The sequence below is a fragment of the Anolis sagrei genome, chromosome 6, assembly GCF_037176765.1.
Source record: "Anolis sagrei isolate rAnoSag1 chromosome 6, rAnoSag1.mat, whole genome shotgun sequence".
Classification (NCBI taxonomy): Eukaryota; Metazoa; Chordata; class Lepidosauria; order Squamata; family Dactyloidae; genus Anolis; species Anolis sagrei.
Genome location: NC_090026.1, coordinates 70,392,746 through 70,409,593, shown reverse-complemented (window position 1 = coordinate 70,409,593; position 16,848 = coordinate 70,392,746). Strand labels below are relative to the sequence as shown.

Here is a 16,848-nt window from a genome sequence, read left to right as displayed (position 1 = left end):
ATACCTCTATCTATGTACAGTTCAAGTTATTGAGTTCTGAATATTTAAAAACTTTTCTCAATTTCTCAGAAGTATGAGGACAGCTGGATTGAATGAAAGATTAACTATTTTGTTATATAGAACAATAATTTGAATTAAATGTGATCTAATGAACATTAATACTTTTTGTCCTTTTGAAAATTTGGTTCTAGTCTTGTTCAAAATGCCAGTACTGTTACTTCCAATGGGGCATCTTTTTACAGCTCTACCAATCTAAAGCCATTAAGAAAACATAATTATTCTCATAATTCTTGAAATGATCATATTGATATTTTGTTAGGATGTTAACACATCTGTCCCTAATCTGATGTTTTTACTATCAAAAAAGCTTTGAAAATAAAATCTTAGAAAAAGAATTGTGGATCTAAGAAAGTAAAACAAAGACTGGAAGCTAATATTTATATATACCACAAGTGTATATTTATTTATATACCACAAATCAATGGAAGTCATTGCAGATGTATAGTCAGCACAGGATTTCTATGGTCTTATTTTTTAAAAAAACTGCTGCATATTTGTTTTGCAATAGATAGAAAATAATCACGGCACGTACTTTGTAAACAATGAACAGTCTCTGCTTGTATCCTTGTTTGTTATCACTCATCTTATATAATTTATACACTCAGTACATTTCAATAGTCAAACTGAAATAATGATTTAAGGATGACATTTCTGAAACATTACAGAGTGTTCTGTTTTAATAGTATCAATCCCACCCACACCCCCGTTTGTAAAAAAAATAATAAATCCCTCAGTATATTCATACTGCTCAGAGACACGGCACACAAGAGGATTCCTAAAAGCAGGATCATTGAGCAAGCAGTTAATTCTACATGAATCCATACTACAGATGTTAATGGACAAAACAACAACAACAACAACCAACTTGGAATTCAAATGACACCGTGACAAGAACTATGGCTACACTGTGGGCCCTTAGTATCCACTGAGACGTGATTTCAAAACCCCTGTGGATACCAAAACCCATAGATGCTCAACTCCCAGCCAGTTTGACGCATAAATTTTAAACTTGAGTCTTATGTTTAACCTTTATTTTGTGTATTTTAATATGTATTTTGTAGAAATATGTTTTAATACATATATATTTATAGAATATTTTAGATGATTATATGTTTTTAACAATGTTGGAACCCAGGTAAGAAATAATAATAATAATATTATTAATAATAATAATAATAATAATAGGATTATTGAATCTGTGGACGCAGAATCTGCGGCGATGAAGAGCCAGCTGTAAATCCTGGCAAGCTGAAGCTAGAAAGGGAAAGATGAATGCACCTTCAAATATACAACAGGCAATGTTTTGAAAGGTCATCTCTCTGTCAAACATAGACTGTGCTAGAAAAAAGAAAATAGTTGCTTTAATAGCATTTGTTTTATGTTACAATACATGATTTCACAGACAAAAAACATCCTCTGTTTTGGAGGGTGGGAAAGAGCTAATGTTGATCTGTCTAGATGCTCTGCTTTAAACACGACTGAACTACATTTTTAATCAAGCCAAAACACACTTGCGGCTTAGGATACCATTGGGGACCAAAGGAACAAATAACTGTTCGCTGTAATGCCAACGTGAATGAATGTGGATCTCTTCTCCTTCCATTAATGAACCAAAAGGCTTCAGTCGTGACTATTTCCCATTGATTTCAATGGAACTACTCCTTTGGAAGAGAGACTTCCTATTGGCTCTCACTTCAAGAGACCACTGCGATCCCCACCAATGACGGATCTGGACCAAACTTGGGACACAAACCCTTTTATGACTACATTTACATCCTGCTGAAGTTTGGGGGAGGATGGAACATGGACGATGGGATTTGCAGTACCTTCATTCACTTCCAGAGTTTACTGCAAACCCCAAACCCCATCAGCCATGGATATGGACCAAGCTTGGTACACAGACTCCCCATTACCAACTTTACGTGCTGCTGAGGTTTGGGGGAGTGTGGGCCATGAACGATGGGATTTGCAGTACCTTCACCCACACCCAGAAACTACTGAAAACCTCATTTGACATGGATATGGACCAAACTTGATCCACATGACCCACTTTACGTCCTGGTGATATTTGGAAGAGGATGAGTTGTGAACTATGGGATTTGCAGTACCTTCACCCACATCCAGAAACTACTGAAAACCCCATCAGGCATGGATATGGACCAAACTTGACCCCCATGACCCACTTTATGTCCTAGTGAGGTTTGGAAGATGATGGGTTATGAACTATGGGATTTGCAGTAGTTTCACCCACATCCAGAAACTACTGAAGACCTCATCAGGCATGGATATGGACCAAACCTGACCCCCATGACCCACTTTATGTCCTGGTGAGGTTTGGAAGAGGATGGGTTATGAACTATGGGATTTGCAGTACCTTCACCTACATCCAGAAACCACTGAAAACCCCATTAGCCATGGTGGATACAGACGAAACTTGGCGCACAGACCTCCCCATGACCCACTTTATGTCCTGGTGAGGTTTGGAAGAGGATGGGCCATGAACGATGGGATTTGCAATACCTTCACATACATCCAGAAACTACTGCAAACCCCATTGGCCACGGATCTGCAGCAAATTCTAATAGATTCATTCATAACATCCAAAAACAAAAAATGCCTTTTTCAAATAACCCAGGCATCACCGGGTACCCAAAATAGTATAATAATAATAATAAGCACTGTGGTGTTTTTTAAATTGGTTGTAATGGCTTCAATTTTTTTAAATACTAGGTTTAAGTCTATTTTAATGTTTACAATATTATATAATATATAATAATAATAACAATAACTTGTTATTTGCCTTTCCTCGTGGCTCTAGTCTTTATAGGTTTCAGGTTTTAAATTGTGCATTGTGTTATTTTAATCACTCTGGGTCTCTTCATGAGAAAAAATTATACAAATAAATGTAATAGCAATAATAATAATAATAATAATAATAATAATAATAATGAGGATTTAAAGATCGAACTGCAAAGACTTTGGCACAAGCCAGTCAAGGTGGTCCAAATAGTGATCGGCACACTGGGTGCAGTGCCTAAAGACCTTGGCCTGCACTTAAACTCAATCAGCACTGACAAAATTACCATCTGCTGGAATCTGCATGCATTATTTGCCGATACATCACACAGTCCTAGACACTTGGGAAGTGTCCGACCTGTGATCCAATACAACAGCCAGCAGAGTGTCTGCTGTGGACTTATCTTGTTGTGTTTCTAATAATAATAACACTGGGTGCAGTGCCTAAAGACCTTGGCCTGCACTTAAACACAATCAGCACTGACAAAATTACCATCTGCTGGAATCTGCATGCATTATTTGCCGATACATCATACAGTCCTAGACACTTGGGAAGTGTCTGATGTGTGATCCAATACAACAGCCAGCAGAGTGTCTGCTGTGGACTCATCTTGTTGTGTTTATAATAATAATAATAATAATAATAATAATAATAATCACACTGGGTGCAGTGCCTAAAGACCTTGGCCTGCACTTAAACACAATCGGCACTGACAAAATTACCATCTGCTGGGATCTGCATGCATTATTTGCTGATACATCATACAGTCCTAGACACTTGGGAAGTGTCCGACGTGTGATCCAATACAACAGCCAGCAAAGTGTCTGTTGTGGACTCATCTTGTTCTGTTTATAACAACAACAACAACAACAACAACAACACCGGGTGCAGTGCCTAAAGACCTTGGCCTGTACTTAAACACAATCGACAATGACAAAATTACCATCTGCCAGCTGCAGAAGGCCACCTTACTGGGATCTGCACGCATTATTCGCCGATACATCACACAGTCCTAGACATGTGGGAAGTGTCCGACGTGTGATCCAATTCAACAGCCAGCAGTGTGTCTGCTGTGGACTCATCTTGTTGTGTTTCAAATAACAACAACAACAACAACAATAATGGGGAGAAAAAAGAAGTGGGCACAAAGAAACATTATCCATATCCACCCCAACTAAAGTATGTCATTGAAGCAGATGGGTTTTGCACAATTAAAAACAAAACACTTGGTCTGCATGAGTCTGAGGCCACATCTACACTGCCATACAATCCACTATCTGAAGCCAGAACTGAACTGGATTGCATGGCAGTGTAGAAGGGGCCTGAGTGGGCTGGGGCCTGCAATGGCCAAAGAAAACCCCTTGTGGGATGAGAAGCAAGAAAGAAGAGCTGTACTCACCAGTGACACAAATAGACTCCAGCATCATTCGTGATCAGAGCTGTTCCTGTGTCTGTCTCTCCTTCCCCTTTTTACTTTGTGCCCCAAAGACGGCACTGCCCAGTTGTGATGGGAAGGGAGGCTAGACTGTTCACGACCACAAGGCTTGCCAGGGTCTGTACTACTACTAGCTCCCCTCCTTGGAAGCAGCCGCCCCAGAGCGGTTCTCTCCGTTGCTAGGACACCCGCCAATCCCCGCCCACCACAGCTTGAGCTGAACTGCGGCTGCGCAACCTGGGAGAATGGACCAGCCTCAGAAGGAGGAGGAGGAGGCGGTCTGCTTTTCTTAGACATTGGAGGAAGACAGGTGTGCATGGTGTTGTGGTTAGAGCCCTTTTGTCCTAGGGTTGTCATTAATAGGCAACCACAGAAATTTTGGATGGGAAGGGGCAGCCTGGCCTTCCAGATGTTGGTCTCAAGCCTTTTAGTATAGTACTAGCTGTATCCGCCACGCGTTGCTGTGGCCAACCTTCCCTCTTTCCCTCCTTCCGTCACTTCCTTCCTTCCTTCCTTCCTTCCTTCCTTCCTTCCTTCCTTCCTTCCTTCCTTCCTGTCTTTCCTTCTGTTCTTCCATCCTTCTCTATCTTTTTTCTTCCTTCCCCCTTTTTCTTTCTCTTCTGCTGTCTCTCTTTTCTTTCTTCTCTCTTTCCTTCTTTCCTCCCCTCCCTCTTTCTCTACATCTTCCCCTCTTCCTTCGCCCCCTCTTTCCTTCCTTCTTTCCTTCTCTCCTTCCTTCCTTCTCCCTTTTTCTTTCCCTCCCTCTTTCTCTCCTTTCTTCCTTCTCTACTTCTTTCCTTCCTTCTCTCTTTGCTTCCATGCTTCCTTATCCCTTTCCTTTCTTTCCCTCCCTCTTTCTTTTCTTTCTTTCTTTCTTTTTTTCTTCCCCTTCCCTCCTTCTTTCTCCCCTTTTTCTGTATTGTAATTTAGCTTTTCTTCATTTAGCTTTTGGGGGCTTTTTAAGTCCCTTCTGCTGTGTTTTTCAGTGTTTTTATGAGTGAAGGATATACATTGGGTTGTTAGGTGTCTTGTGTCCAAATTTGGTGTCAATTCCCCCAGTGGTTTTTGAGTTATGTTAATCCCACAAACGAACATTACATTTTTATTTATATAGATAATATACTGCGAATATATTATATATATATATATTACAATACAATAATAATAATCTACCTATATATATATAAATACTCTGTGCATAATGAGTACCCTAAAAACAAAAGAACTAATGAACGAAATCACACCAAATTTGGCAACAAAACATCTCACAACACAAGGAGTGACCATCACTCAAAAAATTATGATTTTGTCATTTGGGAGTTGTAGTTGCTGGGATTTATAGTTCACCTACAATCAAAGAGCATTCCGGACTCCACAAACGATGGAATTGAACCACACCTGGCACACATGACTCCCCTGACCAACAAAAAACACTAGAAGGGTTTGGTGGGCATTGACCTTGAGTTTTGGAGTTGTAGTTCACCTACATCTAGAGAGCACTGTGGACTCACAATGATGGATCTGGACCAAACTTGGCACAGATACTCAGAATGCGTAAATATAAACATAGATGGAATTTGGAGGAAATAGAACTTGACATTTGGGAGTTGTAGTTACTGGGATTTTTAGTTCACCTACAATCAAGGAGCATTCTGAACCCCATCAATGACAGAATTGGGGCAAACTTCCCACATAGAACCCTCATGACCAACAGAAAATACTATGTTTTCTGGTGGTCTTTGGCAACCCTTCTGACACTCCCTCACAACCCCCCCCCCCCGGGGGTCCCAAACCCCAGGTTGAGAAATGCTGCCTTAAGACCATCCAGTCCAACTCCCTTCACCAGGGCAGGAAAACATAATCAAAGCCCTCCTGACAAAGGGCCATCCAGCCATTCACACACACACACACACACACACACACACACACACACATGTGACATTTGGGAGTTGTAATTGCTGGGATTTATTGTTCACCTACAATCAAAGAGCATTCTGAATCCCACCAATGATAGAATTGGGTCAAACCTCCACACAGAACCCCCATGTGGGCCACAGCAAAGCGTGGCAGGGGACGGCTAGTATATAATAATAATAATAATAATGTAATATCATAATACTAATATATTAAATGGAATCAGAGTTGGAAGAGACCTCATGGGCCATCCAATCCAACCCCCTGCCAAGAAGCAGGAATATTGCATTCAAAGCACCCCCGACAGATGGCCATCCAGCCTCTGTTTAAAAGCCTCCAAAGAAGGAGCCTCCACCACACTCTGAGGCACAGAGTTCCACTGCTGAACAGCTCTCACAGTCAGGAAATTCTTCCTAATGTTCAGATGGAATCTCCTTTCTTGTAGTTTCTTGAATTATATATTACCAGTAGTAATTGATATAATTACTACTGGTAATATATAATAATATATAATATAATTTTAACTGGAGTTAAAATTGCTGGAAGAAACATTAACAACCTTAGATATGCAGATGATACCACTTTGATGACTAAAAGTGAGGAGTTGAGGATCCTTCTAACCAAAGTGAAAGAAGAAAGTACAAAAGCTGGTTTGCAGTTAAACATCAAAAAACCAAGATTATGGCAACCAGACTGATTGATAAGTGACAAATAAAGGGAGAAAACGTGGAGGCAGTGACAGACTTTATATTTATAGGCACAAAGATTATTGCAGACACAGACTGCAGCCAGGAAATCAGAAGACGTTTACTTCTTGGGAGGAGAGCAATGGCCAATCTCGATAAAATAGTGAAGAGTAGAGACATCACACTGGCAATGAAGATCCACATAGTTAAAGCAATGGTATTCCCCATAGTAACCTATGGATGTGAGGTTACTATGAGGTGGACCATAAGGAAGCTGAGCGAAGGAAGATAGATGCTTTTGAACTGTGGTGATGGAGGAAAATTCTGAGAGTGCCTTGGACCGCGAGAATTTCCAACCAGTCCATACTTCAGGAAATAAAGCCCGACTGCTCACTGGAGGGAAGGATATTTTCAGCAATTGAAAAAGCCAAAGACAAAAGTGGGAGGAGGAGAGAGAGAGACTGGAACATTTTAAAAGCAGCTGAAAATGTGGGATGAGAAAGGACTAATTCAGATTGTCCCTGCCAGAACTGGAAAAGTTTGGCAGCATGCATCAGATCTCAATTTTGCTCCACAAATGTTTTGTCATCAGTTAATCATAGATACCTTTTTTCTTTCTAGTAGCAGCTTTGTTCTTTGGAGGTCTCCCAGGCATGGATAAAGCACCTAAAGAGAAGGAGAGGGCCAAATAGTATCAGACAAGATTGTGAAACTTGCCTAGTATAATATGAGCAAATATGTATTGCAATGATTCACTTTTGGATGCTGTCTTTCCTGCAGAGAACTCAAAGGCTTGGCCCTCTTTCATTTGTTCCTCACAACAACCCCGTAAAATAGTTCTGGTTAAGAAAACCTAACTGATCTAAGGTTCAATGAATTTTACAGTTCAGCGAGCATTTTAGACTTGCTTTTCCAAGGCCCCTTCCACACAGCTGAATAAACTCTGACATCTGCTTCAAACTGAGTTAAATGGCAATGTGGACTCAGATAAGCCAGTTCAAAGCAGATATTGTGGGATTTTCTGCCTTGATATTCTGAGCTACATGGCTGTGTGGAAGGGCCTTTAGTCTCAGTCCAACATACTATTGAGAGAGACATAGTTTTCAAAAGGGAATTATCATGGATGCTTTCAATTACTGTAAATTCCATAAATTTACTGCCATATATCCTGGCCTTTGTTTGCAGAAGGTGTTGCCAGTTTGCTGCAGAGAGGAAGTTACTTTTCAAGTATAAATGTGTATCAGGATAGAAATAATTAGCTTGAACTCCCCTAATTTCACAGCCACTTGAAGTATCAACCTATAGATACTTTCCAACTGAGTGTTCATGGCCAGAGAACAATAGACTATAGATGTGCCATTGTTAAGATCCCACGTGTGCCTTCCTGCCTGTTAGAATTATGGAGAGCCAATGGACATCTGAATAGTCAGCTCAGACCAATGAGATCATTGATGACTGTATACCAATGAGAATGTGTCTTTAATTCTCTGTCAAAGTGATAAAAGTCTTGCAATCCCATTTGAGTGTGCGACAGATCTTTTTATGCTCTGTGCATTCTGTCCCTTTTGCTTGGGCCCACAATAAACAGCTTCTACAATTGGGATTCAACTTGTGGTGTGTCTTCCATTATATCATCCTCTTGAGCCCAGGGGACTCCTGGCAACGTGCAAAGAGCTGGAGGAGTGCCAGTGAGCCATTGCCAGTACATTGTCACTTATCATTCTTACTGGTTGGATATTTGGACATAAATAAAGATATACTTTAATTAACAAAGGCCCTTTCTACAGTGTCCTTATATCCCAGGATCTGTTCCCAGGTTATCTGTTTTGAACTGGATTATATTATATTATATTATATTATATTATTTAAGACATTTATGTGCCGCCCTTCTCACCACAAAGGGGACTCAGAGCGGCTTACAAGATATATATGCATACAATATTTTATATTATTAGCATAGTACAATATCAGTATTATATATTACTATATTGCACATTACCATTACATTGTAATTTTATTAGTAATATTACATGTAATATAAAATATATAATTATAATATTATATTATTGTTATTCGTATTATAATGTATTACCTCATAACATTATATTGTGTGCATATACAATATATTACATTACATTATATTATATTATTAGTATATCACAGGAGACAAGATGGAACTGTCCCCTGGGCCCTCTCTCTTCACTCTGGCCCAGAGTGGCAATTGGTGCTGGGGGGAAGGGTCCCCAACTGATGACATATGCAGGAGACAAGATGGAACTGTCCCCTGGGCCCCTCTTTTTTTCACTCTGGCCCAGAGCAGTAGTTGGTGCTTGGGAGAAGGGTCCCCAACTGATGACTTATGCAGTAGACAAGATGGAACTGTCCCATGGGCCCCTCTCTTTTCACTCTGGCCCAGAGCAGCAGTTGATGCTGGGGGGAAGGGTCCCCAACTGATGACATATGCAGGAGACAAGATGGAACTGTCCCCTGTCCCCTCTCTTTTCACTCCTGCCCAGAGTGGCAGTCGGTGCTGGGGGGAAGGGTCCCTAACTGATGACATGCAGGAGACAAGATGGAACTGTCTTATATGAGGGGGCAACTGCCAGATAATTTCGGATAAGCGGATAATCTGGGATCAGATCCTGGGACATAAAGACAGTGTAGAAAGGGCCAAAGTAGACGTGTTCCTTGGCTTTACTTATTTAGCAGGGAAAAGAAGAGCAGTTCAATGTTTTTTAATAAACATTTCATTCAAAACAAATTATATTCACATGTGAGATGAAACAACTGGGGCAAGTAAGCCTTGATAAGTAAACAAAAACATTTCGAATCTTCTAGACATCGCTTCCAAAATCTTTTTCTTTTGACAGCCTCAGATCTTTTTTAATGATTTCTATTTTGATGGCAGAGCTTTTAGATCTATGCTCTTTCAGCATACCAGAATAGCTGGTGAGTCATGTTAATGTGCTCCCCTTTTCTTTCAGCTTTGCTTTTCAAACATGCTCACTAAGGGATTCTGCAGGCAGCTGTTTCAGCTTGCTTGTTCTGTGTAAGCATGCATAGCTAGCTGCAGTTGGGCCATCTAGAGCAGGGCTTCCTAAACTTTTCCCACTACAACCCCTTTCCACCCAAGACATTTTTATGTGACCCGGGTATATAGGCATCTAAAATATACATACAAATTAAACATTTACTGGTAACAAATCAGCATTTGCAAGGCTTGCTAAACAAACTGATTTTCCTTTTTAAGAAGCTGAAGGACATTCTACAGAATCCACTTAAACACTGCACAACTGATGTGTGTAAATATCTAAAACAATGGATCCCATCCTTTTTTTGACCAGGAACCACTCTCCAACACTAGTACCAAAAGGGTTACGAATAGGGTTTTGGTCAACTTTAGATTACGTTTGGTTATTTGGGGTGCTGATTCAGAAAATTGCATGGGATAGACCACATCAGCTCTAGTTTCTGATACAGAATACATGCCATCCAGTAATCACCATCTGCTTGCCCACAGAAAACCATATTTAGTAAGCCTCGGCTTCACAAGACCAGTCGCTCTCATTGTAATGATGTAGTAACGGTGAGGCCGTGGACCGTATTTTAGTTCTTGCGTACCACTGGTGGTCCATGGACCATAGGTTGGGAACCCTTGGTCTAAAACAACCACTAGGTGATATTCAGTAAATGTTTACTGCTGCCAATTTTTTTGGAACCCCAACACTGAGCTACCCCATTTGGGGTTGGGACCCACAGTTTAAGAAGCGGTTTAAGGGGACTGATATTTTATAGGATGAATCTGTGGCACTTTAAAAAAATTCATATCAAAAGCATTGCATAAATTAGTATAAAACTGATAAAATAGAAGGTGTGCAGGCAGCCAAATATCTTTTGACTAAAAACGGGCAACAGCAACGGCATTGTCTGTAGCCTCCAACAATTCCTCCTCTGTATATGAGGCAGAGTGCAATGAACAAGCATACAGATGCAGTGTTGTCTGTTCTGCTCCACAGTCACACAAGGTATGGGATTCTTTTAGGTAGTGCCATTTTCCCAGGTTAGCTTTTGATCTGCCCACTGCGCTTCTGAATCTATTCAGGGACTTCCAGGGTTGCCCATTCTTGGTTTGCCCCTGGAGGAAGACCCTCACGGGGGGCCATCCAGTTGGGATTTCCTGATTTAACTGCCCAGAGGGATACCCTTGCTGTTGCTGTAGGGACACCAAGAGGAGTGGTAGTTCTCATAAAGCTTTTCCTTGATTTGAGTCTATCGGGAGGAGGCTGGCAGCCATGTAGTGGATGGCTGTGTCACTGATATTTATTTATTTCTGCTACTTATACCCCGCTCTTCTCACCCCCGAGGGGGGACTCAGGGCGGCTTACAAAAAGAAGGCACAATTCGATGCCCATATCCAAATACATATATATATAAAACAATTAAAATAATTAAACAATTAACAGATTAAAAACATCAATATATGACACAGTAGCACAATAGTAAACAGTCTCATGGTCAGTGTTTCGAGTTCCATAGGTCCATTACGTTTCGTCATTATTTGCCCATCATTATGGTCTTTCTTTTTAGCTGCCAGAGTTTCCAAAAGCCTGGTCCCACATCCAAGTTTTCAGCTTTTTCCTGAATGAGAGAAGGGAAGTTGCTGATCTGATCTCCCCGGGGAGTGAGTTCCACAGGTGGGGGGCCACTACCGAGAAGGCCCTGCTCCTCGTCCCCGCCAGTCTCACTTGTGATAAAGGCGGGGTCAAGAGCAGGGCCTCCCCAGAAGATCTTAGACTCCGAGGTGGGACGTAGAGGGAGATCCGTTCGGACAGATACACTGGGCCGGAACCGTATAGGGTTTTGTAGGTCAAAACCAGCACCTTGAATTGTGCTCGGAATTGGATCGGCAGCCAGTGGAGCTGGCATAACAGGGGGGTGGTATGCTCCCTGTATGCCGCTCCGGTGAGCAATCTGGCTGCCTCCCGCTGGACTAGTTGGAGTTTCCGAGCAGTCTTCAAAGGCAACCCCACGTAGAGTGCGTTGCAGTAATCCAATCGGGATGTGACAAGAGCATGGACCACCGTGGCCAGATAGGCCTAAATGTAATGTTTATTAAGATTCATTATAAGGCAAAGTATTAAATAAATATCAGAAATAAACCTGGATTTATTTCCAAAAGCCAAATACTTATAGATATAAATAGGAAAGTAACAGCCCTTCAAAATATTATTGAAAGCATCTGTAAGAGTAGCTATGGCAAAATTAACAGAATATCTAAGAATAGGAGATGATAACGAGAAGGAAATAGTTTTTCCATAACTGGAAACCCAGGAATTAGCAATACAATGTGGATATTGCTAAATATAAAATGGATTGAAAATGTTGAGATAGAAATGTTAACCAATTAAAAATGTGTTTATATTGCATTTAATACTTTGAAATAATGGATGCATTGATTGACAGAGACAACTACTAATTAATTTATTGTTTGTGTGTGCTAAAATATTTACCAATCCTAAAATATTAAAGGATTCACATTATTTATCAAGGAGTATCTCACACAGAGACAATACAAACAGGCACATAAAATCACTCTCAACAAAAGATTCTCCCCAGGCACTTCCAAGCCATTGAATGCTAATCAAGGTGATCAGCTGAAACATTCACACCTAGCCCCACCAGACAAAAGTCCTTTGTCTCACCCTGGTCATTCCATAGATATATAAACCCATTTTTCCTACTTCCAACAGACCTCACTACCTCTGAGGATGCTTGCCATAGATGCAGGTGAAACGTCAGGAGAAAAATTGCCTCCAGAACATGGCCATATAGCCCGGAAAAACCTACAACAACCCAATATATTTGCAGTTTATGATATATAATAATAGTTTTTAAAAAAATAAAAAAATAAAAATCAGGAAAAGAATTCAGGCTCCATCTACACTGCCATATAAAATCCAGATTATCTGCTTTGGAATGTATTATATGGCACTGTAGATTATTTGTGTTGATAATCTGGATTATATGGGAGTGTAAAGGAGCTCCAGATTTATGTAGGCATTTAAATGGGGAAATAGCATACTTATAACATTTCTTCATTTCTGCCGTTATAACGGTACTAAAAATCTACAGTTAAGTGAACAAAGGAAACAATTCAAATGTTTCTCTGTATAAGTCATTGCACATAACATTTCCTAATAGGGTTTGTTGAATGGATTCTAACTGCCAAACAGAGGTGATGAATTTTCAAACAGCTATGTTCAAACTAAAATAACCACCAGAACGTACATGAGTCAAACAAAAGCTCTTGGATCTTGTCCAATAAATGAAAAATCAACAGCCTGAAAATGGATTCATTATAAAATATTTTGTATGTTTTCTCAAAACAGTTGCTGAAATGTTGCGGAGCTGTTTTGATTAATATTAAAGCAGTTTTGCCACACAGCTGTAAAATTTCCATTTCTGTTCATTTTCAACTGTCGCATAACACCGAGAACACAAAATAATAATAATTAGCATGCTTGTTTTAAAATAGGAATGTTTTTAATAATAATGATGTTTAATTCTGTTGTAATTTGTATACTTGTATATTTTAAGTAGCATTGAAATGCTTTTAGTGTAAGCCTCTTTGAGTCTTCTTGTGAAGGAAAAAAGTGGGATATAAATAAACTGAGGATGCTTGCCATAGATGCAGGCGAAACATCAGGAGAAATGCCTCTAGAACATGGCCCTATAGCCCGAAAAAACCCACAAGAACCATTATAATATTAATAATAATAATTGTTTAAAAGCGGGATATAAATAAACATAATAATAATAATAATAATAATAATACCCTGCTTCATCTTTCCACAAAGGAGACTCAAAACACAATTCCGAACTCCATTACTGTACTTGATATGTAAAATTTCTAAAATTAGAGAAAGCACCACAAAAGACCACTATAGCGTTTGAATATTTTTACTTCATTATATAATAAAATAATCTAGCAGATGAAATATTATGAAGACAGAAAAACCTGAGTCTGTTTAACACCATTAAAATACTGTCTTTTAGACTTTTGTCATACATACATATATTGCTTTAAAACTCATAGCCTTTTAACGCAACAGATTAGAACTTGGTATGAATGTGCAACCAGGGAGTTCTTTAGCATGAGGTTATGCATCTTGGAAAGAAGATGCATAAAAAAGGGACATTCCAGCTGGAAGTGCCTTTTTAAAAATATATATATTAAAAGATAGTAGTGGTCTGGAGTTTACAGTAGGATGTTGCAGATAATCTACAGGAAGCAAGCCTTGAACTGAGGCTGGTTCTACACAGTCAACATAATGTGGGCCGGAACCAATGTCTAAAACACCAGTTCTGTGCTCTGATAAAAAGGAGGATTTAGCAAATTCTACTGGAACTGTATAGCTTTGTACACAACAGCTATCTCAAGAATCTCGCATTAAGCATACACAAAAAGCAAAACATGGATAAAAGGGAAGTGCAGATAACAGTTTCGCTAGCTATTCTAAGCATGTTGCAAAAGCAGATGTATAAGTTTGCCCCTGAAAGCGGAAATCATAAGAAAAGTGTTGCCTCTGGATGTATTTTGAAAGAAGCTTTCAAGTTGTTACCAAAAGACAGCAATTTTTTGGGGACCAACCTAGTACAAGATTTTGCGTTAAAGAAAAAATACCCAGGAATACATTTTATTAACTTCGGTATACATGTACTTACTTACTTAGGTGATCCCTCGTTGTTCGAGTAGGATTGTCCTCTAAGATCGGTGTACTGGTGGTGTGTTCGTAGGTGACTGTGGAGCCCTATTCTTGACCTGCATGTTCTCCCGCAGTGAGGGCATTGGTTTCCAGGTGGAAGGCGGTCCCGGTTTTGGGTTGGCTTGACGTGCCTTCCTCTTGGCATGTTTCTCTCTTTCGCCCTCTATTCGTGCCACTTCACATTGTACAGCACTGCTGGGCACAGCTGACCTCCAGCTGGAGTGCTCAAGGGCCAGGACATCCCAGTTTTCAGTGTCTATGCTAGAGTTTTTAAGGTTGGCTTTGAGCCCATCTTTCCGTTTTCCATTCTTGAGTTCGGAGTAGAGCAATTGCTTTGGGACACAGTGGTCGGGCATCCAGACAACATGGCCAGTCCAGTGGAGTTGATGGCAGAGGAGCATCGCTTCAATGATGGTGGTCTTTGCTTCTTCCAGCACACTGACATTTGTCCGCTTGTCTTCCCAAGAGATTTGTAGGATTTTTTGGAGGCAGCACTGATGGAATTGTTTCAGGAGTTGCATGTAGATAGTCCACACCTTTCAGCATATAGCAGGGTTGAGAAGACAATAGCTTTACAAACAAGCACCTTGGTATCTTCTACAGATGTCCCAGTCCTCAAACACTCTCTGCTTCATTTGGAAAAATGCTGCCCTTGCAGAGCTCAGGCAGTGTTGTATTTCAGTGTCAATGCTGACTTTTGTGGAGAGGTGTCTGCCAAGGTAGCAGAAATGATCAACATTTTCTAATGTTACACCATTAAGCTGTATTTCTGGCATTGGAGAGGGATTGGCTGGTGACTGCTGCAAGAGCACTTTGGTTTTCTTGATGTTCAGTGACAGGCCGAGCTTCTCGTATGCTTCTGTGAAAGTGTTTAGAGTGGCTTGTAGATCTTCTTGCCTACAAGAAGACCTACATGAATACCTACAAGCCACTTTAGAGTGGTTTGTAGGTATACATGTAAACTAGAAGGGAATGCGATTGCCCTTTTAAGTGGCAATCTAGAACAACACAGTATTACTCTCCTTCCTACATATAGTGTATCTTAGCAATTTGCCAAAAGATGGAACTGACTGCCTCACTTCAGCTGAAATGTTTAGAACACTGAACTTAACAGACCTCTGAATAGGCATGAGCATGACTCCATGTGTGTGCATGCATATCATTATGTAAAAGTAAATAGACTTACCTGAGCACAATGATATTATTTCATCAAATTTTAAAAAGTATTCCACAGCAGTGATGAATTCCAAGATTGCAGGGATACATTCTAATCCTCGCAGCTCTTTTGTGTTATATCTCAGGCAAGTGATTGAAAACTGTGTTTAAAAGTCTTATTTTGAAACATGAATTATTTTGCTATACTTTGAGACCTTCCAAATTTAACTGCATTTAAACCAAAAGGTTAGACCTTTGGCAAAGCTTACAGCCCTCATTCTGGAAGCTGCACCTCTACAATTGACTTGAAGGCCCACCTCAACTGGTATTGATGGTCCGTTTTTGACTATATATCTAAACTGACACTCTGTACTTGCTTTTCTAGAACATTGCATTGAAGGTTCTGTGATGTCATAGTGGAACTTCATACCCTTATCTTTACTTGGGACAAACACTAAGTAGCATTAGTTTTAGCATGTTTTACTGAATCAAAAGTCACTGAAAACAGTTCCTGTGTTTAGCGAGTAAAGTTAAATAGTAGAAATTATCCAGAATGCCAAAGTTTCTTTCTTTCTATTATTTTCCCTTCCTTTAGGATTCAAAAACTATCCAACAAAAAGTTTAGCTAAAATGTGAGATTGGGGTCGTTTTCTTCCAAAGAAGGTGTTGGAAGAAGACCGTCAAAAAATAGCATTTAGTACCACAACTTGGAAAAGTCACTTTTTAGAGCAGAACTCCATTAGTCAGGTTGACTAGAGAATTCTATGAATAGTTTTTAAGCTCTAAATGCTATTTGTTTCCCTTCCCTCACCAGGTGTCATGGGGCCCTTCCACACAGCCCTATATCCCAGAATATCAAGGCAGAAAATCCCACATTATCTGAGTGTGGGCTCACATAACCCGGTTCAAAGCAGATATTGTGGGATTTTCTGCCTTGATATTCTGGGGTATAGGGCTGTGTGGAAGGGCCCATGGAAGGCTTATGGGTAGCCTATGGGCCTCATCCCATGAGCAGAGGAAAGCGGAGCAATTTTT

The 16,848-nt window shown here is 40.1% G+C and overlaps 1 protein-coding gene across 1 annotated transcript in view; it reads right to left on the bottom strand.

Moving 5' to 3' along the window:
* Positions 1-4,507, bottom strand: part of MATCAP2 (microtubule associated tyrosine carboxypeptidase 2) — a 32,471-nt gene extending 27,964 nt beyond the window's left edge. The window contains exon 1 of the mRNA XM_060781617.2: positions 4,257-4,507. Coding sequence (XP_060637600.2) covers positions 4,257-4,284 — 28 coding nt within the window. The 5' untranslated portion in view covers positions 4,285-4,507. The remainder of the gene's footprint in view (positions 1-4,256) is intronic.
* Positions 4,508-16,848: the final 12,341 nt, after the last annotated feature.